Source organism: Lepisosteus oculatus, chromosome 18 (assembly GCF_040954835.1).
Source record: "Lepisosteus oculatus isolate fLepOcu1 chromosome 18, fLepOcu1.hap2, whole genome shotgun sequence".
NCBI lineage: Eukaryota > Metazoa > Chordata > Actinopteri > Semionotiformes > Lepisosteidae > Lepisosteus > Lepisosteus oculatus.
The window spans coordinates 22,032,577-22,060,391 of record NC_090713.1 but is presented as its reverse complement, the minus strand read 5'-3'; the positions used below and the strand labels follow the sequence as shown (position 1 = coordinate 22,060,391).

The window sequence follows — 27,815 nt, the reverse complement described above, 5'->3', positions numbered from 1 at the left end:
ACCGCACGTACGAACCCCAACCAACACGCACAGACGGCAAATAACCTCTCTACTAGTTGGGACTGCGCACAAGGATTTCAGTCAGTGTCTGCGCAGCTCACCTGGGGCCGAGCCCCACCCCCACCCGGCAAGACACCCTGCTCTCTCCTGCTGGCCGTTATCGCCCCATTCAAAAAACGTCAATGCGCTGGGCTGAGCCCTGCTCCCAGACTCCAAAGGCATTGTGCTCTTTCCTGCCGGCTTTATCACCTCATTTCAATACAGTGTGATCAATTCAATTCAAGGTGCTTTATTAGCATGACCGATGGGTACAATCAGCGTTGCCTTAGCAAATAAAAGTAATGATATTTACATTAAACAAAACAAAAAATTAAAGTAAAATAAAATCTACAGATTCCCAGACTGCAGACTGACCCTCAACACCTCTCATTCTCCTGCCCTGAATTACCCAAACGACCCCCCTGCCAGAGCAACCTGCTGCTTGAAGGGCTAACGACGCGAGAATCCCCCCCCCCGATACAGCTCAGACACAGAGAAAGGCGCTGAAAGCGCTTCCGTCGTTCACCCCGAGAAAAGCCTGCCCTCCTCTTCCTGCACCGGAGCACCCCGACTCCGAGGCTCCCCAAGGACTCCACTCGTGTCTCTGTCTGTCTTTGACTGCGGGTTTTCTCCCTGGGTGGGGAGGTGCACCGTTCCCGGAGGTACTGCAATACCAGGTCGATGCGTGGAGTGGACGGAGCAAGCCCCTATTCCATCTCCCTGTTCCAAAAATCAATTTAATATATGGTCCCCAGATAGGGGACGTATCAGATATTAAACTGATAAGAACAGATACTACACTTGATCTTAGCCAAAAGGCCGAGAAGCGATGCCGGGCCCCGGCCTTGTCTGAGGGTCCCCCCTCCCTGACGGGGGACGCGTGCTCGGAGGGGAGGGGGCCCTCCCCTTCCCAGCACAGAGCCGGCAGGCCCACACGCGCACCGAGCCCTGGGGCAGCCCGCTCCACACCGGGACAGAGGGCGGCTTCGGCCGCCAGGAGCCCCTTTGCGGCGAAGCCAGCACCGGCTACAGCAGCTATCCCACAAGGCGAGGGCAGGCAGGCAGGCAGGCAGGCAGGCAGCTGCTCTGCTAGGCCTCCCCCCTCCCCCGACTGCCGTGACGTCACCCTCTCCTGTGAGCCGGGGAGGAGCTCCCTCGGACTCGGCAGAGGAAGAGCCGCAGCCAGCTCCCAGCTCGGCGCGCAGCACGCTCGGCGCCCCGCTAACCCAGACCCCGGCCCCCGACGGCCCGCGCGAGCTACCGCTTTGTCAGCGCCACTCGCAGCTTCTCCCCAGAACGGCCCCGTGTTTCACACAAGCAGCCTCTGCTGCAGGGGAGTGAGAGTGCGGCTCCCGCTGCCCCCGGTGGACAGTCTGCACACTGCACGGCCCGGCTCCCCGGGGTCAGAGACCCTTCCCCGGGGCACTGCTGGGGCCCTCGTCACCGCAGCAAATACAAAGCCGTCCAGCCTCAACACTCCGCCGGCAAGCTGGGCGAGCAGCACCAGGAACACCACCCCGCTAACTGAATTAGCGCCAGGTAAACGGGCTGAGCCCCGCTCCCAGCCTGCAAAGGCATTGTGCTCTTTCTTGCCAGCCTTATCACCTCATTTCAATACAGTGTGATCAATTCAATTCAAGGTGCTTTATTAGCATGACCGATGGGTACAATCAGCGTTGCCTTAGCAAATAAAAGTAATGATATTTACATTAAACAAAACAAAAAATTAAAGTAAAATAAAATCTACAGATTCCCAGACTGCAGACTGACCCTCAACACCTCTCATTCTCCTGCCCTGAATTACCCAAACGACCCCCCTGCCAGAGCAACCTGCTGCTTGAAGGGCTAACGACGCGAGAATCCCCCCCCCCCGATACAGCTCAGACACAGAGAGAAAGGCGCTGAAAGCGCTTCCGTCGTTCACCCCGAGAAAAGCCTGCCCTCCTCTTCCTGCACCGGAGCACCCCGACTCCGAGGCTCCCCAAGGACTCCACTCGTGTCTCTGTCTGTCTTTGACTGCGGGTTTTCTCCCTGGGTGGGGAGGTGCACCGTTCCCGGAGGTACTGCAATACCAGGTCGATGCGTGGAGTGGACGGAGCAAGCCCCTATTCCATCTCCCTGTTCCAAAAATCAATTTAATATATGGTCCCCAGATAGGGGACGTATCAGATATTAAACTGATAAGAACAGATACTACACTTGATCTTAGCCAAAAGGCCGAGAAGCGATGCCGGGCCCCGGCCTTGTCTGAGGGTCCCCCCTCCCTGACGGGGGACGCGTGCTCGGAGGGGAGGGGGCCCTCCCCTTCCCAGCACAGAGCCGGCAGGCCCACACGCGCACCGAGCCCTGGGGCAGCCCGCTCCACACCGGGACAGAGGGCGGCTTCGGCCGCCAGGAGCCCCTTTGCGGCGAAGCCAGCACCGGCTACAGCAGCTATCCCACAAGGCGAGGGCAGGCAGGCAGGCAGGCAGGCAGGCAGCTGCTCTGCTAGGCCTCCCCCCTCCCCCGACTGCCGTGACGTCACCCTCTCCTGTGAGCCGGGGAGGAGCTCCCTCGGACTCGGCAGAGGAAGAGCCGCAGCCAGCTCCCAGCTCGGCGCGCAGCACGCTCGGCGCCCCGCTAACCCAGACCCCGGCCCCCGACGGCCCGCGCGAGCTACCGCTTTGTCAGCGCCACTCGCAGCTTCTCCCCAGAACGGCCCCGTGTTTCACACAAGCAGCCTCTGCTGCAGGGGAGTGAGAGTGCGGCTCCCGCTGCCCCCGGTGGACAGTCTGCACACTGCACGGCCCGGCTCCCCGGGGTCAGAGACCCTTCCCCGGGGCACTGCTGGGGCCCTCGTCACCGCAGCAAATACAAAGCCGTCCAGCCTCAACACTCCGCCGGCAAGCTGGGCGAGCAGCACCAGGAACACCACCCCGCTAACTGAATTAGCGCCAGGTAAACGGGCTGAGCCCCGCTCCCAGCCTGCAAAGGCATTGTGCTCTTTCTTGCCAGCCTTATCACCTCATTTCAATACAGTGTGATCAATTCAATTCAAGGTGCTTTATTAGCATGACCGATGGGTACAATCAGCGTTGCCTTAGCAAATAAAAGTAATGATATTTACATTAAACAAAACAAAAAATTAAAGTAAAATAAAATCTACAGATTCCCAGACTGCAGACTGACCCTCAACACCTCTCATTCTCCTGCCCTGAATTACCCAAACGACCCCCCTGCCAGAGCAACCTGCTGCTTGAAGGGCTAACGACGCGAGAATCCCCCCCCCCCGATACAGCTCAGACACAGAGAGAAAGGCGCTGAAAGCGCTTCCGTCGTTCACCCCGAGAAAAGCCTGCCCTCCTCTTCCTGCACCGGAGCACCCCGACTCCGAGGCTCCCCAAGGACTCCACTCGTGTCTCTGTCTGTCTTTGACTGCGGGTTTTCTCCCTGGGTGGGGAGGTGCACCGTTCCCGGAGGTACTGCAATACCAGGTCGATGCGTGGAGTGGACGGAGCAAGCCCCTATTCCATCTCCCTGTTCCAAAAATCAATTTAATATATGGTCCCCAGATAGGGGACGTATCAGATATTAAACTGATAAGAACAGATACTACACTTGATCTTAGCCAAAAGGCCGAGAAGCGATGCCGGGCCCCGGCCTTGTCTGAGGGTCCCCCCTCCCTGACGGGGGACGCGTGCTCGGAGGGGAGGGGGCCCTCCCCTTCCCAGCACAGAGCCGGCAGGCCCACACGCGCACCGAGCCCTGGGGCAGCCCGCTCCACACCGGGACAGAGGGCGGCTTCGGCCGCCAGGAGCCCCTTTGCGGCGAAGCCAGCACCGGCTACAGCAGCTATCCCACAAGGCGAGGGCAGGCAGGCAGGCAGGCAGGCAGGCAGCTGCTCTGCTAGGCCTCCCCCCTCCCCCGACTGCCGTGACGTCACCCTCTCCTGTGAGCCGGGGAGGAGCTCCCTCGGACTCGGCAGAGGAAGAGCCGCAGCCAGCTCCCAGCTCGGCGCGCAGCACGCTCGGCGCCCCGCTAACCCAGACCCCGGCCCCCGACGGCCCGCGCGAGCTACCGCTTTGTCAGCGCCACTCGCAGCTTCTCCCCAGAACGGCCCCGTGTTTCACACAAGCAGCCTCTGCTGCAGGGGAGTGAGAGTGCGGCTCCTGCCGCCCCCGGTGGACAGTCTGCACACTGCACGGCCCGGCTCCCCGGGGTCAGAGACCCTTCCCCGGGGCACTGCTGGGGCCCTCGTCACCGCAGCAAAAACAAAACCGTCCAGCCTCAACACTCCGCCTGCAAGCTGAGCAAGCAGCACCAGGAACACCACCCCGCTAACTGAATTAGCGCCAGGTAAACGGGCTGAGCCCCGCTCCCAGACTGCAAAGGCATTGTGCTCTTTCTTGCCAGCCTTATCACCTCATTTCAATACACTGTGATCTCCCAGACTGCAGACTGACCCCCGACACCTCGACCCTCGCCTGCCCTGAATTACCCAAACGACCCCTCTGCCAGAGCAACCTGTTGCTTTAAGGGTTAATGATCAATACAAGCCTTCTTGAGCCTTGAAGTGACACCGCCCCACATAATTAAGGTCAGAGCAGAATACAGCAATTGACAATTTACAGGATTTACGCAGCGGATAACACAAAGAGATATGGCAGGGCTAGGAGCCCTGTCATTTACATCCTCTGACGGCAAAGCACCAGGAAAGACGTGGCTGCACCTCATCAGTTTCAAGAGGCCTGGCTGTTTAGCAGCGGTCTTTGGGTAACTGCTGGTGGCCGTCTAGCAGTCTTACGGGCCGAGGGAAAAGGCCGTTTTGAAATCTGTCGGTCTCGGGGCGTAAACTAGGCCCCGCAGACCGAGACGACACCGCACGTACGAACCCCAACCAACACGCACAGACGGCAAATAACCTCTCTACTAGTTGGGACTGCGCACAAGGATTTCAGTCAGTGTCTGCGCAGCTCACCTGGGGCCGAGCCCCACCCCCACCCGGCAAGACACCCTGCTCTCTCCTGCTGGCCGTTATCGCCCCATTCAAACAACGTCAATGCGCTGGGCTGAGCCCTGCTCCCAGACTCCAAAGGCATTGTGCTCTTTCCTGCCGGCTTTATCACCTCATTTCAATACAGTGTGATCAATTCAATTCAAGGTGCTTTATTAGCATGACCGATGGGTACAATCAGCGTTGCCTTAGCAAATAAAAGTAATGATATTTACATTAAACAAAACAAAAAATTAAAGTAAAATAAAATCTACAGATTCCCAGACTGCAGACTGACCCTCAACACCTCTCATTCTCCTGCCCTGAATTACCCAAACGACCCCCCTGCCAGAGCAACCTGCTGCTTGAAGGGCTAACGACGCGAGAATCCCCCCCCCCGATACAGCTCAGACACAGAGAAAGGCGCTGAAAGCGCTTCCGTCGTTCACCCCGAGAAAAGCCTGCCCTCCTCTTCCTGCACCGGAGCACCCCGACTCCGAGGCTCCCCAAGGACGCCACTCGTGTCTCTGTCTGTCTTTGACTGCGGGTTTTCTCCCTGGGTGGGGAGGTGCACCGTTCCCGGAGGTACTGCAATACCAGGTCGATGCGTGGAGTGGACGGAGCAAGCCCCTATTCCATCTCCCTGTTCCAAAAATCAATTTAATATATGGTCCCCAGATAGGGGACGTATCAGATATTAAACTGATAAGAACAGATACTACACTTGATCTTAGCCAAAAGGCCGAGAAGCGATGCCGGGCCCCGGCCTTGTCTGAGGGTCCCCCCTCCCTGACGGGGGACGCGTGCTCGGAGGGGAGGGGGCCCTCCCCTTCCCAGCACAGAGCCGGCAGGCCCACACGCGCACCGAGCCCTGGGGCAGCCCGCTCCACACCGGGACAGAGGGCGGCTTCGGCCGCCAGGAGCCCCTTTGCGGCGAAGCCAGCACCGGCTACAGCAGCTATCCCACAAGGCGAGGGCAGGCAGGCAGGCAGGCAGGCAGCTGCTCTGCTAGGCCTCCCCCCTCCCCCGACTGCCGTGACGTCACCCTCTCCTGTGAGCCGGGGAGGAGCTCCCTCGGACTCGGCAGAGGAAGAGCCGCAGCCAGCTCCCAGCTCGGCGCGCAGCACGCTCGGCGTCCCGCTAACCCAGACCCCGGCCCCCGACGGCCCGCGCGAGCTACCGCTTTGTCAGCGCCACTCGCAGCTTCTCCCCAGAACGGCCCCGTGTTTCACACAAGCAGCCTCTGCTGCAGGGGAGTGAGAGTGCGGCTCCCGCCGCCCCCGGTGGACAGTCTGCACACTGCACGGCCCGGCTCCCCGGGGTCAGAGACCCTTCCCCGGGGCACTGCTGGGGCCCTCGTCACCGCAGCAAAAACAAAACCGTCCAGCCTCAACACTCCGCCTGCAAGCTGAGCAAGCAGCACCAGGAACACCACCCCGCTAACTGAATTAGCGCCAGGTAAACGGGCTGAGCCCCGCTCCCAGACTGCAAAGGCATTGTGCTCTTTCTTGCCAGCCTTATCACCTCATTTCAATACACTGTGATCTCCCAGACTGCAGACTGACCCCCGACACCTCGACCCTCGCCTGCCCTGAATTACCCAAACGACCCCTCTGCCAGAGCAACCTGTTGCTTTAAGGGTTAATGATCAATACAAGCCTTCTTGAGCCTTGAAGTGACACCGCCCCACATAATTAAGGTCAGAGCAGAATACAGCAATTGACAATTTACAGGATTTACGCAGCGGATAACACAAAGAGATATGGCAGGGCTAGGAGCCCTGTCATTTACATCCTCTGACGGCAAAGCACCAGGAAAGACGTGGCTGCACCTCATCAGTTTCAAGAGGCCTGGCTGTTTAGCAGCGGTCTTTGGGTAACTGCTGGTGGCCGTCTAGCAGTCTTACGGGCCGAGGGAAAAGGCCGTTTTGAAATCTGTCGGTCTCGGGGCGTAAACTAGGCCCCGCAGACCGAGACGACACCGCACGTACGAACCCCAACCAACACGCACAGACGGCAAATAACCTCTCTACTAGTTGGGACTGCGCACAAGGATTTCAGTCAGTGTCTGCGCAGCTCACCTGGGGCCGAGCCCCACCCCCACCCGGCAAGACACCCTGCTCTCTCCTGCTGGCCGTTATCGCCCCATTCAAACAACGTCAATGCGCTGGGCTGAGCCCTGCTCCCAGACTCCAAAGGCATTGTGCTCTTTCCTGCCGGCTTTATCACCTCATTTCAATACAGTGTGATCAATTCAATTCAAGGTGCTTTATTAGCATGACCGATGGGTACAATCAGCGTTGCCTTAGCAAATAAAAGTAATGATATTTACATTAAACAAAACAAAAAATTAAAGTAAAATAAAATCTACAGATTCCCAGACTGCAGACTGACCCTCAACACCTCTCATTCTCCTGCCCTGAATTACCCAAACGACCCCCCTGCCAGAGCAACCTGCTGCTTGAAGGGCTAACGACGCGAGAATCCCCCCCCCCGATACAGCTCAGACACAGAGAAAGGCGCTGAAAGCGCTTCCGTCGTTCACCCCGAGAAAAGCCTGCCCTCCTCTTCCTGCACCGGAGCACCCCGACTCCGAGGCTCCCCAAGGACGCCACTCGTGTCTCTGTCTGTCTTTGACTGCGGGTTTTCTCCCTGGGTGGGGAGGTGCACCGTTCCCGGAGGTACTGCAATACCAGGTCGATGCGTGGAGTGGACGGAGCAAGCCCCTATTCCATCTCCCTGTTCCAAAAATCAATTTAATATATGGTCCCCAGATAGGGGACGTATCAGATATTAAACTGATAAGAACAGATACTACACTTGATCTTAGCCAAAAGGCCGAGAAGCGATGCCGGGCCCCGGCCTTGTCTGAGGGTCCCCCCTCCCTGACGGGGGACGCGTGCTCGGAGGGGAGGGGGCCCTCCCCTTCCCAGCACAGAGCCGGCAGGCCCACACGCGCACCGAGCCCTGGGGCAGCCCGCTCCACACCGGGACAGAGGGCGGCTTCGGCCGCCAGGAGCCCCTTTGCGGCGAAGCCAGCACCGGCTACAGCAGCTATCCCACAAGGCGAGGGCAGGCAGGCAGGCAGGCAGGCAGCTGCTCTGCTAGGCCTCCCCCCTCCCCCGACTGCCGTGACGTCACCCTCTCCTGTGAGCCGGGGAGGAGCTCCCTCGGACTCGGCAGAGGAAGAGCCGCAGCCAGCTCCCAGCTCGGCGCGCAGCACGCTCGGCGCCCCGCTAACCCAGACCCCGGCCCCCGACGGCCCGCGCGAGCTACCGCTTTGTCAGCGCCACTCGCAGCTTCTCCCCAGAACGGCCCCGTGTTTCACACAAGCAGCCTCTGCTGCAGGGGAGTGAGAGTGCGGCTCCCGCCGCCCCCGGTGGACAGTCTGCACACTGCACGGCCCGGCTCCCCGGGGTCAGAGACCCTTCCCCGGGGCACTGCTGGGGCCCTCGTCACCGCAGCAAAAACAAAACCGTCCAGCCTCAACACTCCGCCTGCAAGCTGAGCAAGCAGCACCAGGAACACCACCCCGCTAACTGAATTAGCGCCAGGTAAACGGGCTGAGCCCCGCTCCCAGACTGCAAAGGCATTGTGCTCTTTCTTGCCAGCCTTATCACCTCATTTCAATACACTGTGATCTCCCAGACTGCAGACTGACCCCCGACACCTCGACCCTCGCCTGCCCTGAATTACCCAAACGACCCCTCTGCCAGAGCAACCTGTTGCTTTAAGGGTTAATGATCAATACAAGCCTTCTTGAGCCTTGAAGTGACACCGCCCCACATAATTAAGGTCAGAGCAGAATACAGCAATTGACAATTTACAGGATTTACGCAGCGGATAACACAAAGAGATATGGCAGGGCTAGGAGCCCTGTCATTTACATCCTCTGACGGCAAAGCACCAGGAAAGACGTGGCTGCACCTCATCAGTTTCAAGAGGCCTGGCTGTTTAGCAGCGGTCTTTGGGTAACTGCTGGTGGCCGTCTAGCAGTCTTACGGGCCGAGGGAAAAGGCCGTTTTGAAATCTGTCGGTCTCGGGGCGTAAACTAGGCCCCGCAGACCGAGACGACACCGCACGTACGAACCCCAACCAACACGCACAGACGGCAAATAACCTCTCTACTAGTTGGGACTGCGCACAAGGATTTCAGTCAGTGTCTGCGCAGCTCACCTGGGGCCGAGCCCCACCCCCACCCGGCAAGACACCCTGCTCTCTCCTGCTGGCCGTTATCGCCCCATTTAAACAACGTCAATGCGCTGGGCTGAGCCCTGCTCCCAGACTCCAAAGGCATTGTGCTCTTTCCTGCCGGCTTTATCACCTCATTTCAATACAGTGTGATCAATTCAATTCAAGGTGCTTTATTAGCATGACCGATGGGTACAATCAGCGTTGCCTTAGCAAATAAAAGTAATGATATTTACATTAAACAAAACAAAAAATTAAAGTAAAATAAAATCTACAGATTCCCAGACTGCAGACTGACCCTCAACACCTCTCATTCTCCTGCCCTGAATTACCCAAACGACCCCCCTGCCAGAGCAACCTGCTGCTTGAAGGGCTAACGACGCGAGAATCCCCCCCCCCGATACAGCTCAGACACAGAGAAAGGCGCTGAAAGCGCTTCCGTCGTTCACCCCGAGAAAAGCCTGCCCTCCTCTTCCTGCACCGGAGCACCCCGACTCCGAGGCTCCCCAAGGACGCCACTCGTGTCTCTGTCTGTCTTTGACTGCGGGTTTTCTCCCTGGGTGGGGAGGTGCACCGTTCCCGGAGGTACTGCAATACCAGGTCGATGCGTGGAGTGGACGGAGCAAGCCCCTATTCCATCTCCCTGTTCCAAAAATCAATTTAATATATGGTCCCCAGATAGGGGACGTATCAGATATTAAACTGATAAGAACAGATACTACACTTGATCTTAGCCAAAAGGCCGAGAAGCGATGCCGGGCCCCGGCCTTGTCTGAGGGTCCCCCCTCCCTGACGGGGGACGCGTGCTCGGAGGGGAGGGGGCCCTCCCCTTCCCAGCACAGAGCCGGCAGGCCCACACGCGCACCGAGCCCTGGGGCAGCCCGCTCCACACCGGGACAGAGGGCGGCTTCGGCCGCCAGGAGCCCCTTTGCGGCGAAGCCAGCACCGGCTACAGCAGCTATCCCACAAGGCGAGGGCAGGCAGGCAGGCAGGCAGGCAGCTGCTCTGCTAGGCCTCCCCCCTCCCCCGACTGCCGTGACGTCACCCTCTCCTGTGAGCCGGGGAGGAGCTCCCTCGGACTCGGCAGAGGAAGAGCCGCAGCCAGCTCCCAGCTCGGTGCGCAGCACGCTCGGTGTCCCGCTAACCCAGACCCCGGCCCCCGACGGCCCGCGCGAGCTACCGCTTTGTCAGCGCCACTCGCAGCTTCTCCCCAGAACGGCCCCGTGTTTCACAAAAGCAGCCTCTGCTGCAGGGGAGTGAGAGTGCGGCTCCCGCCGCCCCCGGTGGACAGTCTGCAAACTGCACGGCCCGGCTCCCCGGGGTCAGAGACCCTTCCCCGGGGCACTGCTGGGGCCCTCGTCACCGCAGCAAAAACAAAACCGTCCAGCCTCAACACTCCGCCTGCAAGCTGAGCAAGCAGCACCAGGAACACCACCCCGCTAACTGAATTAGCGCCAGGTAAACGGGCTGAGCCCCGCTCCCAGACTGCAAAGGCATTGTGCTCTTTCTTGCCAGCCTTATCACCTCATTTCAATACACTGTGATCTCCCAGACTGCAGACTGACCCCCGACACCTCGACCCTCGCCTGCCCTGAATTACCCAAACGACCCCTCTGCCAGAGCAACCTGTTGCTTTAAGGGTTAATGATCAATACAAGCCTTCTTGAGCCTTGAAGTGACACCGCCCCACAAAATTAAGGTCAGAGCAGAATACAACAATTGACAATTTACAGGATTTACGCAACAAATAACACAAGGAGATACGGCAGGGCTAGGAGCCCCGTCATTTATATCCTCTGACGGCAAAGCACCAGGTAAGACGTGGCTGCACCTCATCAGTTTCAAGAGGCCTGGCTGTTTAGCAGCGGTCTTTGGGTAACTGCTGGTGGCCGTCTAGCAGTCTTACGGGCCGAGGGAAAAGGCCGTTTTGAAATCCGTCGGTCTCGGTACGTAAACCAGGCCCCGCAGACCGAAACGACACCGCACGTACGAACCCCAACCAACACGCACAGACGGCAAATAAACTCTCAACTAGTTGGGACTGCGCACAAGGATTTCAGTCAGTGTCTGTGCAGCTCACCTGGGGCCGAGCCCCACCCCCACCCGGCAAGACACCCTGCTCTCTCCTGCTGGCCGTTATCGCCCCATTCAAACAACGTCAATGCGCTGGGCTGAGCCCTGCTCCCAGACTCCAAAGGCATTGTGCTCTTTCCTGCCGGCTTTATCACCTTATTTCAATACAGTGTGATCAATTCAATTCAAGGTGCTTTATTAGCATGACCGATGGGTACAATCAGCGTTGCCTTAGCAAATAAAAGTAATGATATTTACATTAAACAAAACAAAAAATTAAAGTAAAATAAAATCTACAGATTCCCAGACTGCAGACTGACCCTCAACACCTCTCATTCTCCTGCCCTGAATTACCCAAACGACCCTTCTGCCAGAGCAACCTGCTGCTTTAAAGGTTAATGATCAATACAAGCCTTCTTGAGCTTGAAGTGAGTGTGTATTAGATTAGTGTGTATGCTCCTTTTGTTGCACCCATGAGAGGAGGAAGCAGGAGCTGGGCAATTGAGCACTGTTTTGTCTCAGTTTGCTTTACTGGACTGTGCTGTTGGGGCCATGGCTGGGAAGGATTCTGCAGGATGAACCGAGTCCGTTTCATAGAGAGATTTCTTGAAAACATTGGTGATGAGTAACCTGTTGCTTCAAGGTTTAATGATCAATAGAAGCCGCCCTGAGTCCTGAAATAACGCCGCCCCACAAAAAGAGCCCCATCAGACCGACTCCAGTGGAACTGGGAACTGGCCCCCTGCCCATGGCGCTGGAGGAGCTGCAATTAAACCAGGCCCGGCAGGGCCCCCCCTCGTCTACTGCACCGCGCACGGCCAGAGACAACGCCTCAAACACACGAACCCCAACCAAAACACGGACAAACGGCAAATAAACTCTCCCCCTCTCTACCAGTTCGGACTGCGCACAAGAATAACAATACCAAACAGAAACCGAGCTAAAAGAGGTCGAAAAAAGAAAACGGTGCAAACTAACGCAACGCCCAACTAAACTGGGTTTTAGTCCCGAGTTAAAACCCGTAAAATTCGGATTCCTACGGATTCCTTCTCTTTTCAGCAGAAAATAAACTTTCCTGTACCTTTGCAGCCTCGCCTGCTGACGCAGCTCCCTGCCTGCACCTCTCGGACGGGACGCGCCGGGTCCAGGGGAGGCCGGGGTCAAGGTCGGGCCCGGGGGCCGTGGGCTCAGGAGCAGCCGAGCCGGGGCCCGCTCCCTCGGCGGCCCGGCCGCAGCAGAACCCGGCCGGGCCGCTGAGCCTCCAGCCCTCCGCCCGGGGAGCTCGGCTTCACCGCGGGTCCAGACTCAAACCAGGCCCGCTGGCGCGGCGGGAGGCCTGGTCACCGAACGCCGCTTGGCGTCTCTCAATTAAATCGTTTTTTTTAAAACTATCGTCCCGCCCGTGGGAGCTGGTTTGTTTATTTGAAGAAACGCGTTTCTTTACCTGTTTTTCGTCCGTCCGTCGAGTCGGCCTCGTCTTCCTCTCCGTCAATATTTTACAATAATTTTAATTACAATTCGCGCTTCCAATTAACTCGACGCCACAGACGATCTCGCTCCACTGCTCTCGCGCACGCCTAGCCCTTCCCACCCTCAGCGCTTCCACGCGAGGCCCGCCCCCCACCGCCAGCCAATAGAGAGCGTCCGTCGGCTCGTCCAGCCAATGGGCAGGGAGCGGGAGGAGGGCTCAGTACCTCTCGGCCTGTGATTGGCCGGTAACAAGCACACCTGCAGGTGTCTCCTGAGCATCTCGAGCCTATCACCTGGATTTATCACGCACTGATATTCAGGACCGCGCCCGGTTTTTACACACGAAAAATAAAAAAAAAAACATGCCTGAAATGTCAACGTGCGCTTTTGACTCCCGAACGAATTTCTTATTTCCGTCCATAACAATTTTGGTCCCCGGAAATGTGGAGGTTCTAGCCTGCAATTCTAAAAAAAACCGTTAGAAATGAGAAAAATAACGTACCCGAAGAGAAAGAAATGTCAGTATCCCCCCTAGTAGCACAGCTGGGTCACGGGGGTGGAAAAACGCCAAACCCGAACCTCTTCCGGCCGCCGAGGAAAAAGAAAATCACGCGTCACCAGTGAAATTTCGTCAGAAGAGCTATCGCCTGCACATATAAACACGATGCTTCAATACATATCTGTCTTCATGGAGACTTGTCAACGCCTGCCCCACCGGTGTTATCCAAGTAGATTTTAAAAGCAGTACTGCGAAAGTATTGCAAAAAAGGTTATTCAAATGATTGAAATGGAGGTCGTTAAAATTCACATGCCCCTCAATTTATAGAGACCTTATTTATAGCATGTTCTGGGAAACAGTACACACAGGAAACACAGGACGACATAGTCATTTTGTGCTGTCATTTTATTTTTTCACGTAAAAGCACCACAAGCCAGCTGCCACAATGTGCCAGCTGACCTCAGGTCAGTAACTGGTAGCCATTGAGATAAGGGCTTCTGTTGCTTCATAATACCAATAAGATCGTTGCTGACAAATTACAATAAACTCACTATTTAATGAAATGATTTTTCTAAAAATATGTTGTTCAATTTGCACTTTATTGTGTTTGTGTTTCCGGCATCAAATATAGTGTAGTAGCTAGTCGGTGATCCTGAATTTTATACTGGTACTCAGCTGAATCCAGATTTCACTTCTAACATTTGAATATAGAATTGTCATATGAACTGTCTTCTTTATGGAACAAAGGTTGGGAACGTGAATTAAATTCCTCATTTCAGTTTTAAATATAAACACAGATTTATTTTAAATATGAGTTGTGCCGCTTATAAATTATGAAGTATAGCATGACACCTCTATGTAGTAAAATATGCAGCGCTTTAAAAACTAGAATTTAAGCACCTTTTACCCTTTTTACTTCTGTTTTACCTGTTAACAGGTAATATGTTTGAGCTAAAAGATAACACTCTTTTCCCTCGGGTATCATTTCGAATACTATTTACAACTCTTGTCTATAAGAATTTTATGTCCTGTGGTTAGAAAATTATGGATTGATCTGCAAAGTGATATAAAGAAAGGCTTCTGATATTGACGTTACCTTGAAAGAAATAGATAGTCACGTTCATTTTTAATCTCATTGAAAATAAAATGAAAATATCCTTTGGCAGTGACTGAATCATTGTATTTGCACGTTATTATGGATGCAGGTGGATGCTGCACATTGGTGGAGGTTGAGGGGTCCAGAAAAGCGCTATATAAGTGTAAGCAATTATTATTAATTATTATTATTATTATTATGCACAGAAAATGAAATGGTCTGGGAAGAGACCCGCGGTTGAGCAGTGTGAAATAAACCGTATCCACAGATTATTTCTGATTATTTATGTGAGAACACGAAAGCAGGGCGGGCTTCATCTTGATTCACCTTGGTTAATCCTTTTTTGTAAAGTGCAGTTGTCTTACTGCATGTACCCCTGGCGATGTTATTGGTGTACTCTTGTCTGTATTATATGCGTTGTTGTTGTTGCAAGAACAAAAACAGTTTGTTGTAAACTGCTGCGCTCTTGCGGTGCTGTAGCGGAATCCGGCAGGGGGCGCTCGCACATTTAAGCCGCCCGTCTTGTCTCCTTGACCCGGAAATATATTCGTGTGTGGGTGCGCGTGGGGGGGAAGGGGAGGGGTGAAAGGTTATTACTGCGTTCGAGCGTCGAGACGGTTGTTGCGTTGCTGTCGGTGTTTTCGATCGTGGAAAAGACATTTTTGGGGGTTGTTAAAAAAAAGAGAACTCTCTAGCGCCAGGGATTGTCTACGCCGTTGGCGAGTGGGCTTTGTTTCGATAGTTTACTCGCCTGTGGCTTTTTCCCTGTTTGTATTTTTACCCTCCTGCGCTCGCTGACGGGATGCGCTCCTCCAAGAAACACAAGGAGAAGGACCGGGACCGGGACACGGAGGACCGGCACCGCGAGCACAGGAAGCACAAGCACAAGGAGAAGGACAAGGACCGGGAGCGGGAGCGGGATGGCGCCAAGGACCGGGAGAAGAGGAAGCGCTCCCGGTCCCGGGAGCGGGAGCGGGGCCGGGGCTCCGAGAGGGAGGGCCGGGGCAAGGCCGACAAGAGCGGCGCCGAGCCGCGGGTGAAGAAGGAGAAGACGGACGCCGGGTACGAGGAAGGTGCGTCGGTTAACGACTTCGGACGAGAAAAAAGCTGCAGCTCTCTCCCTTTTTTTTTAAAAAAAAAAGTTCCTTCTCAAAGTAATAGCTGTGCGTGTATGTGTAATAATAATAAACGTACGTAGCGCCTTTAGAAGTGGGTTCTCAAAGCGCTTCACAGAATAACAGCGACAGGATGTAAATATGCAGGGGGACAGGAAGAGGTTTATTCCGAGACGCGGAGAAAAGAGACGCAGGGTTTCGGCCGTGGAGCCTTTTTCAGGCGCGTCAAGTCCCTACAACCCAATACCTTGCGTCTCTTTTCTTGTCCTCCCAGCAGGGAATAACCCCTTTACCTGTTCCTCTGCAGCACCGCGCTTGCAGACGCAGCTCGATCCTCGAAGGTGCGGTGAAAACCGCAGTAATGGTCACGGTTGGTAGCGGTTCGGACCCGTCGCTGTGCTCCGTGAGAGTCTGGTTTTGTAACACTCCAGAAAACGCGAGAAAGCGGCTCATCTCCCCTCCCTGGCCACGGCTTCATCAGCACAAGAGCCTCACTCAGCTGGTGAAACCTGGAGTGGATCAGACTGCTGTGCAATGGGAATCACGAACACTGTGTGTTGTAATGCTGTGCCAGCCAGCCAGCAATCCAGTCAGTTAGCAGTGGCAGCCCCACTGGAGCCCAGCAGGGTGAGCCTGGCCAGTACCTGGAGGGGAGACTCCTGGGAGAGCTGAGGCTGCTGCTGGAAGAGGTGTTAGTGGGGCCAGCAGGGGTTGCTCACCCTGCGGTCTGTGTGGGTCCTAATGCCCCAGTATAGTGATAAGGACACTGCACTGTAAAATAGTCGCCGTCCTCCGGATGAGATGTAAAACCGAGGTCCTGACTCTCTGTGGTCATTAAAAATCCCAGGGTGTCTCTCGAGAAGAGTAGGGGTGTTACCCCAGTGTCCTGGCCAAATTCCCCCCTGGCCTGTACCCATCATGGCCTCCTAATAATCCCCCTCTCTTTACTGGCTCCATCACTCTGCTCTCCTCCCCACTGAGAGCTGGGGTGTGGGGAGCGGACTGGTGCATCACCCAGGTGGGGGTGGAGGGGATCCCCATGACCTGTCCTGGAGCCTCCACTCAGAGCTCTGTAAAGAGCTATCGAATAGTAAGGACTGTTATTTATTGTTGTTGTTCTTGCTCATCTGTGTCATTTCTGGCGATGTTAACGCGCTCTGAACTGTCTCCGTGCAGCGGCTGGTCCAAAGTCTGCCTCCGGGGATGCCTCTCTCAGCATCGAGGAAACAAAGTAAGTGAGCAAGGGCGGTTTAACAGTGATGGGGAGGGGGGGGTGATGTTATCCGGGGAAATGGATCGGATCACAGGGTTTGCCAGCAGGAGTACCTCTGTACACACTTCCATCGTGACAGTCTGTAATTGTGTCAGGAAAACCATTCACTCCAGTCTGGTTGTTCTTTTCCCCCTCTAGTAAGCTGAGGGCCAAGTTGGGTCTGAAGCCTCTGGAGCTGAATGAGAATAAGAAGGGTAAGTGTTGTGTGTGGGCTTGGGGCTACATTTAGTCCTGTAGGTCACCCTGAATCACGGGTCTCCAGTCCCAGTCCTGGGGATCCCCAATCCAGCGTGTCTTACAGGTCACCCTGAATCAGGGGTCTCTGGCTCTGGTCCTGGGGAGCCCCAATCCAGCGTGTCTTACAGGTCACCCTGAATCAGGGGTCTCCAGCCCTGGTCCTGGGGAGCCCCAATCCAGCGTGTCTTACAGGTCACCCTGAATCAGGGGTCTCCAGCCCTGGTCCTGGGGAGCCCCAGTCCAGCGTGTCTTACAGGTCACCCTGAATCAGGGGTCTCCAGCCCTGGTCCTGGGGAGCCCCAGTCCAGCGTGTCTTACAGGTCACCCTGAATCAGGGGTCTCCAGTCCCAGTCCTGGGGAGCCCCAGTCCAGTGTGTCTTACAGGTCACCCTGAATCAGGGGTCTCCAGTCCCAGTCCTGGAGTCTTATAGGCTAGTTTGGAAGAAACTGTCCCACTGTGCTGTGCTGGCAGCTGACGCTCCTGGGTCTTGCCAACCTGCAGTTTGAGGCAGTTAATTGTCTTCTGGGGAAAATTGCCCCTTGTGTGTCTGTGTGTGCCTTCTGCGGTGTATCCCGCCCTGTGCCCACTGCTTGCTGGGATAGACTCTGGCTCCCCGTTAGGAAATGGGTGGGTGAACAGCAGATGACGCCAAGAGCATCTCTGCTGGGATTCGAACCCACAGCCATTTAGAAATCCAGAACCATAGCGCAGGAGCTGACCTGGGTCCCCGGATCCCAGGTGTTTCCTGAAGGATCCCGGAGCCTCCATCCAGTGGCATAGCTGGGCAGTTTCACGCCCCGCACTGCTCCGACGCCCGAAACGCCTCCCATTGGCCCTTTCCTAAACGCACAAGTGTCCAAGTCCACCTGGCTTCTCTGAGAGCCCTCTCTCTCTCCCCCCCCCGATCCTGGTGGGCTCAGAGCTGGGCACGAAGGAGGAGCCTCTGGTCGCTGAGGTGATCAACCCCGTGACGCTGAAGCACCAGGCGGAGATCCGCGAGAAGCTGGCGGCCCTGAAGGAGAAGAGGCTGCTCAACCAGAAGCTGGGGTAGGACCGCGCCCGCCGCCGTGGGCCGCGCCCGCCCTGTGGGCCCGCTGCTCGTTTTTATGTGGGCTTCTCGGGGCTTTGACTGTCCTGCCGATCTCACGGTGCTGTCCGTCCGCCTGTCTGTCTCTGCAGGAAGGTGAAGACGCTGGCAGAGGAGGAGTCCTGGCTGGAGGACACCGAGGCCTGGGTGGAGAGGAGCCGCAAGCTGGCCAAAGAGAAAGAGCTGGCGGAGAAGAGGGTGAGAGGGGGTGGGGCTCAGTGAGCACACCGCAGTGGGGGGAGAAGGATTGAGAGGGGACATGCTGGGGTGGGAGCCAGCAGGGTGTAGAGCTAAGAGGGTATTTTCGAGGACCCAGGGGGTGGGGCTAAGAGGGGTAAAGGGAGGGAGGATCTGAAGTGAGCACACATGGGTGGGTGTGGCTGTCAGCTAGGGGGTGGGGCTAAGGCGGGGTCTGTGCTGTGGAGGGGGAGGGGCATCCGTGAGGTGGGCGGGGCTAAGGGAGCGCTGTGCGGGAGAATGCTGGGAAGGGGCCGAGGGACAAGAGCGAGCCCCACTGTCGTCGTCGTCGTCCCCCCCCGAAGGCGGACTGACTCGCGGGCTGCGCCCGTGTCTCCGCAGGCGAAGCTGCTGGAGGAGATGGACGAGGAGTTCGGGGTGAGCAGCCTGGTGGAGCGGGAGTTCGCCCAGGTGAAGGTGAGTGGTGCGGGGAGCGGGTCCGTCTGGCGGGCTGAACCGGCGGGTTATCGGGAGCCGGCTCGGCCGCGGGCAGAGATGAGAGATGAAGTTTGTTCGGCTTCGTCAATCTGGCCGCAACATGGTGTGGAAGGAAGGTAGCCTAAACCCGGAGCAAGAGGAGGTATGGTGATGTTTCCAGGTTCGCAGGGAGGGGGTCCGAGGTTTGGGGGTGGGGGGGCTCAGGCAGTAAAGGGGAAGAGTGAGCTTCACGGTAAATAAGATGACTCAGCCCGTGTTGCTCCCCCGCAGGCTCGTAGTCCCTGTCCTGTCCGACTCGCGAGCGAAAGGCGGTTTGAGAAGCTGTCTTTGCTGATTATTGGCGGTCAGGTGACGCGCCGGCGGCCTGTGGGGGGGCCGCCGCGGCTCGCTGATCGGCGGGGTTTGTCGTCGGGGGCGGGGGTGGCGGGTCAGCGGAGCGCTGGTGTCAGAGGCGGCTGTGCTCTTGCAGGAGGGCTACGCGGCGAAGGACCTGCAGGGCCTGACGGTGCAGCACAAGATCGACTCCTTCCAGGAGGGGCAGACGGTCATCCTCACGCTGAAGGACAAGGGTGAGTGTCTTTGTCCCGGCCCGGCCCGGGCTTCCTATCCCACCCTTCCTGGAAAGAAGCTGGGGGGTCGGCTTCTACAGCATGTGAGGGCGGCTTGTTCCACACTCTCGCCCCCCCCCCTCTGTGTCAAGAAAGGGCCCTCCTGTCCTGACTGGAGGGTCTCACCCAGCTGTGTTTTGAAAGAAGCCAGGGTATCGGCTACAGCCATACGGCTGGGTAACCTGTTCCGCACTCCCACCACCCTTTGTGTAAAGTGTTTCTTGAGAAAAGCAGGGGTATCGGCTTCAATGGCAAGGCTGGACAGCTTGTTCCACGCTCCTACCACTCTGTATCAAAGAAGTGCCCCCCTGTCCTCGGTTTTAAATGCACTTTCGCGGCCTCCCCTTCCCTGCTTGTTTCTCCCGTGCTGCTCGTCCGCCTGCGACGCTGGCTTGAGCCGCCTCGCGTGTCGTTAACTTCCCCCCTCTCTCCCAGGCGTGCTGGACGAGCAGGAGGACGTGTTGGTCAACGTGAGCCTGGTGGACAAGGAGAAGGCCGAGAAGAACGTGGAGCTGAAGAAGAAGAAGCCCGACTACAAGCCCTACGAGGAGGAGGAGAGTGTGGACGACATGGCGGTGGTGAGTCCTCCCCTGACCCCAGCCTCTCGCCCTCTGCCCCCTGCTCTCTCTCCAAGCAGGCAGGTCGGCTCACTGTTCCTCAGGCTGGGACAGGAGGTCACACACTGTATTATTATTATTGAGAGACAGGCTCACTGTCTGTTCCTCAGGCTGGGACAGGAGATCACACACTGTATTATTATTATTATTGAGAGACAGGCTCACTGTCTGTTCCTCAGGCTGGGACAGGAGATCACACACTGTATTATTATTATCGAGAGACAGGCTCACTGTCTGTTCCTCAGGCTGAGACAGGAGATCACACACTGTATTATTATTATTGAGAGACGGGCTCACTGTCTGTTCCTCAGGCTGGGAAAGGAGATCACACACTGTATTATTATTATTATTGAGAGATGGGCTCACTGTCTGTTCCTCAGGCTGGGACAGGAGATCACACACTATTATTATTATTGAGAGATGGGCTCACTGTCTGTTCCTCAGGCTGGGACAGGAGATCACACTATATTATTATTATTGAGAGACAGGCTCACTGTTCCTCAGGCTGGGACAGGAGATCACACACTGTATTATTATTATTGAGAGATGGGCTCACTGTCTGTTCCTCAGGCTGGGACAGGAGATCACACACTGTATTATTATTATTGAGAGACGGGCTCAATGTCTGTTCCTCAGGCTGGGACAGGAGACCACACACTGTATTATTATTATTGTTGAGAGACAGGCTCACTGTCTGTTCCTCAGGCTGGGACAGGAGATCACACACTGTATTATTATTATTGAGAGACAGGCTCACTGTCTGTTCCTCAGGCTGGGACAGGAGATCACACACTGTATTATTATTATTGAGAGACAGGCTCACTGTCTGTTCCTCAGGCTGGGACAGGAGATCACACACTGTATTATTATTATTGAGAGACAGGCTCACTGTCTGTTCCTCAGGCTGGGACAGGAGATCACACACTGTATTATTATTATTGAGAGACAGGCTCGCTGTCTGTTCCTCAGGCTGGGACAGGAGATCACGCACTGTATTATTATGATTGAGAGACGGGCTCACTGTCTGTTCCTCAGGCTGGGACAGGAGATAACACACCTGGCTGCAGGTGTGCTGAGTTCCCTCCTCCCTCTCCCAGTAGGATTGGGAACTGTTCTGGTTCGGGCGGGATGCAGGAATTCTGGGATGAGATCTATTTTAGGGAAGGGTGTATTTTGATCGGTAACGTACAGCCTCTCCTTGCTCCCCCCCCCCCAGCTCAAGCCGCGCTCGGTGCTGACGAAGTACGACGAGGAGATCGAGGGCGAGAAGAAGAGCGGGTTCCGGCTCGGGGCGGGCGGCCAGGCCGAGGGCGTCTGGGAGAGGGAGCTGCAGGAGATCCGCGAGACGCTGCGCAGCCAGGCGGTCAGCCTGGACGGGCCGGGCCTGAAGCCCGCCACGGAGTACTACACCCCGGACGAGATGGTGAGGGGCCGGCGGGGTGTTAGAGGGGTGACCCGCCCCGCTGAAGGGAGTCGGGTGGGCGTAGACCCTGCACCCCGCCTGCGCTGACCTGACCCCTCCGCCCCGCGCAGGTGACCTTCAAGAAGACGAAGAGGCGAGTGAAGAAGATCAGGAAGAGGGAGAGCACGAAGACCGTGACGGTGGAGGAGCTGCTCCCCCTGGGGGAGGAGGCGCAGGGCTGCGACCACGGGTCCAGGTCGGTCCCCCAGGTGTCTTCGAGCTCTTCCTGCTTGTGCAGGTTGTGCAGTGTGGCTGTGGGGGAGTCTTCACAGGGGGGCAGGGCTCTCTCTGAGCTCGGCTGCTGTACAGTGTGACTGTGGGCTGTCTTGCCCTCCGGGAGTCTTCACAGGGCGGCAGGGCTCTCTCTGAGCTCAGCTGCTGTGACTGTGGGCTGTGCAGTGTGACTGTGGGCTGTCTCACCCTCCGGGAGTCTTCACAGTGGGGCGGCATGTTAACTGCTTCTCCTGCAGCGCCACTGCCAGGCTGTTCTGAGGTCCACTACACTGTAGCGCCTCTCCATCAGAGAGTAATGCGATTCAGTGAGTCTTCCCTGTGCTGGGTCTCTTAGCTGCGAGCCGAGAGGTGAGAAACGCCACTGGGCGACTCCACATGGGGCAGGTGCAGGAGAAATGATTGGCGTTGCTAAGCTCTTGTTTCGCTCCGGTGTGCAGTCGGTGTGCGGACGTCCCTGTCCTCTCTCATTCCCTCGCTCCCTGCGTGTCTCTCCCAGGACGCGGGGGCGCGGGAGACGGCCAGGCCAGGAGAAGGAGGAAGAGGAGAAGGAGGCGAGCGTGGCGCCGAAGGCCCCGGATGTGCCGCAGCTGTCGGACGACACCCGCGTGGCGAACATGGACATCAGCGAGGACGGTGAGCGCCCGCCGGCCAGCGGATTCCCCAAGCGAGCGAGGGTGGGGCTAGCGCGCCCCCAGGGGAACCCTCACTCTGTGGTCCCCGTCGGCACCGTACCAGAAAGACGAGGGGTGCCATGGTGGTGAGAGGAGCCTGCCCTCGCCTCCAAAATCGGGGGGTCACGGGCTCTCTGCGGTCTGTGTGGGTCCTGATGCCCCAGTATAGTGACGGGGACACTAGACTGTAAACAGGCGCCGTCCTTCGGATGAGACGTAAAACTGAGGTCCTGACTCTCTGTGGTCATTAACAATCCCAGGGTGCTTCTCGAAAAGAGTAGGGGTGTAACCCCGGCATCCTGTCCGATCATGGCCTCCTAATAATCCCCATCTATGAATTGGCTTCATTACTCTGCTCTCCTCCCCACTGAGAGCTGGCGTGTGGGGAGCGTTCTGGCGCACTATGGCTGCCGTCGCATCATCCAGGTGGGGCTGCACAGTGGAGGGGATCCCCATTACCTGTAAAGCGCTTTGAGTGGAGTGTCCAGAAAAGCACTATATAAGTGTAAGCAATTAATAATAATATTATAATAATAATAACAGGGGCAATGCATCCGGCTGTGGCGATTCCACCTGCAGCCACCAGAGGGCGCCCGTGTCCCCTTAGTTCCCACCTTCAAATCCCTGTTGGCAGAGAATGATTCCTGCAGAGGCTGATCTCTGGTTTCTAGGGAATGAATGAGCCCAGCTGTAGAGCAGGTGGCAGCGAGGTCACGTGTGAGACTCCACCGGAAGCAAGTGCGCCGTTTTGAAACTTGGTAGGAGGGAATAGAAACGTTCCTTTTTTTTTTTCTTGGATCAGACGTCCGACCGAGTAATAGAGGAGGGAGAATTCCCCCTTTCTGTAGGACAGCGGGGAAGCTCATGTGAACGGGTCTGACCTGTAAGCCACCTCTGCGAAGCCACCAAGGGGCGAAGACAGAATCCTCAAGTAATAATAATTGCTTACACTTATATAGCGCTTTTCTGGACACTCTTCTCAAAGCGCTTTACAGGTAATGGGGATCCCCCCCACCCCCAGCAGTGTGCAGCCCCACCTGTAGGACCCGTAGGTCAGCTCGTCACGCTGGGCTGTCCCACGGCTGGCGGACGTGGGAAAATCATTCCTCTCCGAACGGAAAGGGGAAGACAACGGTGACTCTGCAGTCGTAGGGGTGTGGGGACGTGAGCTCCATGGAAACGGCTCTGTCTCACACCCTGTCCCCCCCTCTCCCCCCTCTCCAGAGGACTTCGAGCCCCCCGAGTCCGTGGCCATCGAGGAGGATGAGGCCGAGCTGGAGCTGCAGAAGCAGCTGGAGAAGCAGAGGCGCCTGCGACAGAAGCAGCGCCAGCAGGACTCCGTGGAGAAGGTGGGAGAGGGGGGTTCCCCCCCGGGACTGGTCAGGAGGGAGGAGGGGGGTCTCTGGGGTCCCCGGAAGGCTAAAAGCTCCCCCTCATTCTCGCCCCCTCCCCCCCCAGGTGGTGGAGATCGTGAAGAAGCTCGAGTCGAGCACCTCCCGGGACGACGACGACCCCGACCGGAAGAACAACATCGTGTTCAACGCCACGTCCGAGTTCTGCCGGGCCCTGGGCGAGATCCCCACCTACGGGCTCTCGGGGAACCGCGAGGACCAGGAGGAGATCATGGTGGGTGGCGGGTGGTGGCGCCGCCCCGGTGGCCGACCTCCGCAACAGCGCCCGTTTGTTTCTTGATAAAACGAGCGAGAGGGCGTTTTGATTCCAGCTTATCCTCCCCCCCCCCCCCGTGCAGGATTTCGAACGGGAGGAGGAGCAGCTGGGAGACAGGGGCTCGGACTCGGAGCTGGACGAGAACGTGGGCTGGAGCATGGTCAACCTGGACGAGGAGCAGAAGCAGCCCGACGTGAGCCCCGCCGTCGTTGCCCGGCGACTCGTTTTGGTTTCTGGGGGTGTCTTTCGCTCGGGGCGCACCAGCAGTCATCGCGACGTGATCTTTCATCCCCCAGCCAAAGTCTCGCGCGGCTCTCGCCGAGCTGGATGGAAACGATCTACAGCGATTGGCGGGCGTATTTACAGTATATAGGTTACATGTACATTCCACTCTTTAAAGACCGTTGAAGGCTCGTTATTGTTCCCATTTTCTCCTGCGGGTAGACAATATGGGGTTTTAGGTAATGCCTGAATTGTGGTGGCAGAGCCATATTTGGGGGTGCCGCCCCTCTGCTGTGTCCCCGTGCGTCTCGCAGTCTGTGCCTGTACCCCGGACGCTCACTGTCCCTCTCGCGTCCTTCCCCCAGTTCTCCACGGCCTCCACCACCATCCTGGACGAGGAGCCCATCGTCAACTCCGGCCTGGCGGCCGCCCTGCTGCTCTGCAAGAACAAAGGTGGGGGGCAGGAAGTCCGGGCGGGGGGAAGGGATTACGAGACGGACACAGCGCCGAGCCAGGCGTTCTGCCGGGCCCCACTCCTCCAGAGCTCACACCCTCTGCTCGTGTTCCCCTCCTTCCTTAGGACTGCTGGACACTCAGGTGCAGAAGGTGGCCCGGGTTCGAGCGCCCAAGGGCGCCCTGCCTAACGCCGTCTACTGCATCGAGGACAAGATGTGAGTGTCGGTCTGCGCCGGTCTCTCCGTGGCCTGGCCCTGCCCTGGTCTCTCTGCCTGCTGGTCTCTCTCTCTCTCTCGCCCTGACCTGCTGCTGGGTGTCCCTCGTGTCTCCCGTCTCCAGGACGATCGATGACAAGTACAGCCGCAGAGAGGAGTACCGGGGCTTCACCCAGGACTTCAAGGAGAAGGACGGCTACAAACCCGACGTCAAGATTGAGTATGTGGACGACACGGGGCGCAAGCTCACCCCTAAAGAGGTACTGCTACATCTACCACTCCTTTCTCCCTGTCCCCCTCCTCTCCTCTCTCTCTGACCCTGTCTCTCTCCTCACCTCCTTTCTCCCTGTCCCCCTCTTCTCTCTCACACTGACCCTGTCTCTCTCCTCACATCCTTTCTCCCTGTCCCCCCTCTTCTCTCTCTCACGCTGACCCCATCTCTCTCCTCACCTCCTTTCTCCATGTCCCCCCCCTCTTCTCTCTCCCTTCCCTCTCGCTGACCCCATCTCTCTCCCTCTCCGTGCCCCAGGCGTTCCGGCAGCTGTCTCACCGTTTCCATGGCAAGGGCTCTGGGAAGATGAAGACGGAGCGCAGGATGAAGAAGCTGGAGGAGGAGGCGGTGAGTTGTGGAGTGTCCCCCAGCCCCGCCCCGCCCCGCCCTGCCCCAGCGCGTCCGTTAACCCCCACTTCTCCCCTCTCCCCTCCAGCTGCTGAAGAAGATGAGCTCCAGTGACACCCCCCTGGGCACCGTGGCCCTGCTGCAGGAGAAGCAGAAATCCCAGAAGACCCCCTACATCGTTCTGAGTGGGAGTGGGAAGAGCATGAACGCGTGAGTGTTCTGTGTGTCTTTAAAGGCCTGTCCTGCACCTCTGTCTCTCTTGATCTCCTCCTGTCTGTGTCTTCCGGCTGCCGTCACTGAGCCTGTCCCCTCTGGGCAGCCAGCCCCGCCTGTGTCCAGTTTCTCTGGCCAGGCTCTGGTCACTGAGCCTGTCCTCTCTGGGCAGCCAGCCCCGCCTGTGTCCAGTTTCTCTGGCCAGGCTCTGGTCACTGAGCCTGTCCTCTCTGGGCAGCCAGCCCCACCTGCGTCCAGTTTCTCTGGCCAGGCTCTGATCAGTGAGCCTGTCCCCTCTGGGCAGCCAGCCCCGCCTGCGTCCAGTTTCTCTGGCCAGGCTCTGATCACTGAGCCTGTCCCCTCTGGGCAGCCAGCCCCGCCTGCGTCCAGTTTATATGGCCAGGCTGTGGTCACTGAGCCTGTCCTCTCTGGGCAGTTAGTTCTTGCCCATGTCCAGTCCTTTCTAAGGAGATGAGCCCTGATGTATAGACAGGTTGCACAGCCTGGCCATAGAAACTGGACACTGCCAGACCTGGTGAGTGAGTTTAGATTTGTGTGGACACAGGAAAGACTGCTAGCGATTTTAGAGTGATTCATCCATCATCAGTCTGAATTCTTCAGGCAGCATGTGGACAGTCCGAGATCGCAGAAGGTGCCTCTACATGTCCCCAGTACATCACCGAGCTCAAGACCTGTACAAGGTCCCCTGTGAGCAGATCAGCGCTAGACTGTCTTTCAGTGACATTCCCTCACTCTCTCTCTGCCACTCTGCAGAAACACCATCACGAAGTAGCCCAGGGGGAGGGCCGGGGGGCCCCTCTGAGGACTGGCTCGCTGGGAGAGAGAGAGGAAGGACCGCTCTTCCTCTCCGGAGAGGGCGGCACAGGACAAGACTGCGAGACCCGCCTGCCCTCCTTTTAAGAAGCAAGAGCAATCCCGCCCCCGTCCTGTTCCTGTTGGCCTCCTCCTGCTCCTCTCGTGATTTCAATTCGCTCGTCTCTTGTTCTGTTTCGGCACCTCGGCTGGTTCACCCTCCCCCCACCAAAAAAAAATTCCTAGAGTCTTTCTGTCCCCGAATGTCTGTCTATGGACACACCCTGACTGTCTTACTCCTTTGACCTCTCTGTGGCAAGAGAATCAAGGGCTACTCTGCTGTGTCCATGGGTACAGATGAGAAACGTGAGGCACTGGGGATGAAGTGTTGAAATGATGTGAAAGTATGTTTCCGTGGTGGGGAGCAGTGTTCTTTAAAAAACCATGGTCATGTACTGGTGTGAGCCCCAGACCAGCCTGCTTTTATTCCACTGTTTGTATATGTACATACATGATGGGATTTTTCTCTTTATCAATATATTATATCCTGTAGGTCTGTTTTTATGCCCTGAACCAGAAATCCTTGTGATGTTTTTTTGGGGAGGCAGTTAATGCTGGTGGGGTGGGGTGGAGTGGAGGACACTGTCCTGCACTTTGAGTGTGGTCCAGCAGAGGGTGCTGTGCCTGCAGGGTTTCCAATCCATACAGCCGTCTTCGAACCGCTTCTTCCAGATTGGGGGTCAAAGGGGGAAACTGCGGTCTATCCCAGCAAGCAACAGGTCCAAGGCAGGATCCACCCTGGATGGGACACCAGTCCGTCGCCAGGCTGCCAGGTCTCCCTTTAATCTTTAAATCAGCCGCACCTGGAGAGCTGGAAGCTGCGGTTCTGAGGGTCCAGTTAAGCTCCATGAAGCGGTCAAGAGGCAGGTGGGATGGAACACCTTCAGCTGCAGCCCGCGGTTTCGTGATCTGGAGTTTGTGTGTTCGTATTCTGGCATGGGCGCGCACAGCGCTCTGGTCCTGTGGAATGGCTGCCTCGAACCCAAGTCCAGCTCTGAGGCCACGGCCTGCCGAATCCCCAGTTTCTGCAACTGTGGGACGATGAATGATTTTGAGCTGCCCAGTCCGCTGCTTCCAAGAGTGGGTCACTTGAGGATGGTTTGGAACCAAACCCGGAGTGCTCTCTGGTTTTCCTAGTCATGTTCACTTCATCGGGCTGTTCCCGGTCCTGCTCCTGCTGGTCTTCACTCCCTCCTGTAGATACCTGAAGCCCGACTTCATCGACGATGT

General features: G+C 57.0%; 3 protein-coding genes and 6 non-coding genes across 9 annotated transcripts in view; 2 read left to right on the top strand and 7 right to left on the bottom strand.

Annotated features, from left to right (window-relative positions):
• Positions 1 to 12,830, bottom strand: part of LOC107075870 (amino acid transporter heavy chain SLC3A2-like) — a 41,176-nt gene extending 28,346 nt beyond the window's left edge. Inside the window, exon 1 of the mRNA XM_069180480.1 lies at positions 12,719 to 12,830. The gene's annotated coding sequence lies outside the window, so the exon portion shown is untranslated. The remainder of the gene's footprint in view (positions 1 to 12,718) is intronic.
• LOC138224083 (collagen, type I, alpha 1b-like) overlaps positions 1 to 12,982 on the top strand; it is a 30,071-nt gene extending 17,089 nt beyond the window's left edge. Inside the window, exons 13-26 of the mRNA XM_069180360.1 lie at positions 954 to 1,086; positions 1,412 to 1,578; positions 2,352 to 2,484; positions 2,810 to 2,976; positions 3,750 to 3,882; positions 3,975 to 4,102; positions 5,849 to 5,981; positions 6,070 to 6,197; positions 7,944 to 8,076; positions 8,165 to 8,292; positions 10,039 to 10,171; positions 10,260 to 10,387; positions 12,364 to 12,613; positions 12,856 to 12,982. Of these exons, the coding sequence (XP_069036461.1) occupies positions 954 to 1,086; positions 1,412 to 1,578; positions 2,352 to 2,484; positions 2,810 to 2,976; positions 3,750 to 3,882; positions 3,975 to 4,102; positions 5,849 to 5,981; positions 6,070 to 6,197; positions 7,944 to 8,076; positions 8,165 to 8,292; positions 10,039 to 10,171; positions 10,260 to 10,387; positions 12,364 to 12,613; positions 12,856 to 12,982 (2,021 nt within the window). The remainder of the gene's footprint in view (positions 1 to 953; positions 1,087 to 1,411; positions 1,579 to 2,351; positions 2,485 to 2,809; positions 2,977 to 3,749; positions 3,883 to 3,974; positions 4,103 to 5,848; positions 5,982 to 6,069; positions 6,198 to 7,943; positions 8,077 to 8,164; positions 8,293 to 10,038; positions 10,172 to 10,259; positions 10,388 to 12,363; positions 12,614 to 12,855) is intronic.
• LOC138224162 (U2 spliceosomal RNA) lies at positions 680 to 870 on the bottom strand. The gene has a single exon (XR_011182508.1). It is a non-coding gene; the product is annotated as a U2 spliceosomal RNA (small nuclear RNA).
• Positions 2,078 to 2,268, bottom strand: LOC138224161 (U2 spliceosomal RNA). Its single transcript, XR_011182507.1, has one exon. It is a non-coding gene; the product is annotated as a U2 spliceosomal RNA (small nuclear RNA).
• Positions 3,476 to 3,666, bottom strand: LOC138224160 (U2 spliceosomal RNA). The gene has a single exon (XR_011182506.1). It is a non-coding gene; the product is annotated as a U2 spliceosomal RNA (small nuclear RNA).
• On the bottom strand, positions 5,575 to 5,765 carry LOC138224159 (U2 spliceosomal RNA). The gene has a single exon (XR_011182505.1). It is a non-coding gene; the product is annotated as a U2 spliceosomal RNA (small nuclear RNA).
• Positions 7,670 to 7,860, bottom strand: LOC138224158 (U2 spliceosomal RNA). The gene has a single exon (XR_011182504.1). It is a non-coding gene; the product is annotated as a U2 spliceosomal RNA (small nuclear RNA).
• Positions 9,765 to 9,955, bottom strand: LOC138224157 (U2 spliceosomal RNA). The gene has a single exon (XR_011182503.1). It is a non-coding gene; the product is annotated as a U2 spliceosomal RNA (small nuclear RNA).
• A 1,933-nt stretch (positions 12,983 to 14,915) lies between the features above and the next one.
• sart1 (spliceosome associated factor 1, recruiter of U4/U6.U5 tri-snRNP) lies at positions 14,916 to 27,105 on the top strand. The gene is made up of 20 exons (XM_069180448.1): positions 14,916 to 15,412; positions 16,631 to 16,685; positions 16,866 to 16,921; positions 17,886 to 18,012; positions 18,145 to 18,250; positions 18,632 to 18,706; positions 19,197 to 19,296; positions 19,771 to 19,913; positions 21,169 to 21,375; positions 21,486 to 21,610; positions 22,145 to 22,281; positions 23,544 to 23,668; positions 23,778 to 23,945; positions 24,070 to 24,180; positions 24,575 to 24,662; positions 24,790 to 24,880; positions 25,005 to 25,140; positions 25,410 to 25,499; positions 25,588 to 25,709; positions 26,487 to 27,105. The coding sequence occupies exons 1-20, from the start codon at positions 15,142 to 15,144 to the stop codon at positions 26,503 to 26,505; spliced, it is 2,352 nt and encodes a 783-aa protein (XP_069036549.1). The 5' UTR covers positions 14,916 to 15,141; the 3' UTR covers positions 26,506 to 27,105.
• The last annotated feature ends 710 nt before the right edge of the window (positions 27,106 to 27,815 follow it).

What these genes read in the sequence shown, in the direction of transcription:
- sart1 (XM_069180448.1), top strand. Translation starts at nt 15,142, where the DNA reads ATGCGCTCCTCCAAGAAACACAAGGAGAAGGACCGGGACCGGGACACG. An exon ending in AGGAGCAGAAGCAGCCCGAC is followed by an intron (nt 24,181 to 24,574) that starts GTGAGCCCCGCC and finishes TCCTTCCCCCAG; the next exon opens with TTCTCCACGGCCTCCACCAC. An exon ending in TACTGCATCGAGGACAAGAT is followed by an intron (nt 24,881 to 25,004) that starts GTGAGTGTCGGT and finishes TCCCGTCTCCAG; the next exon opens with GACGATCGATGACAAGTACA.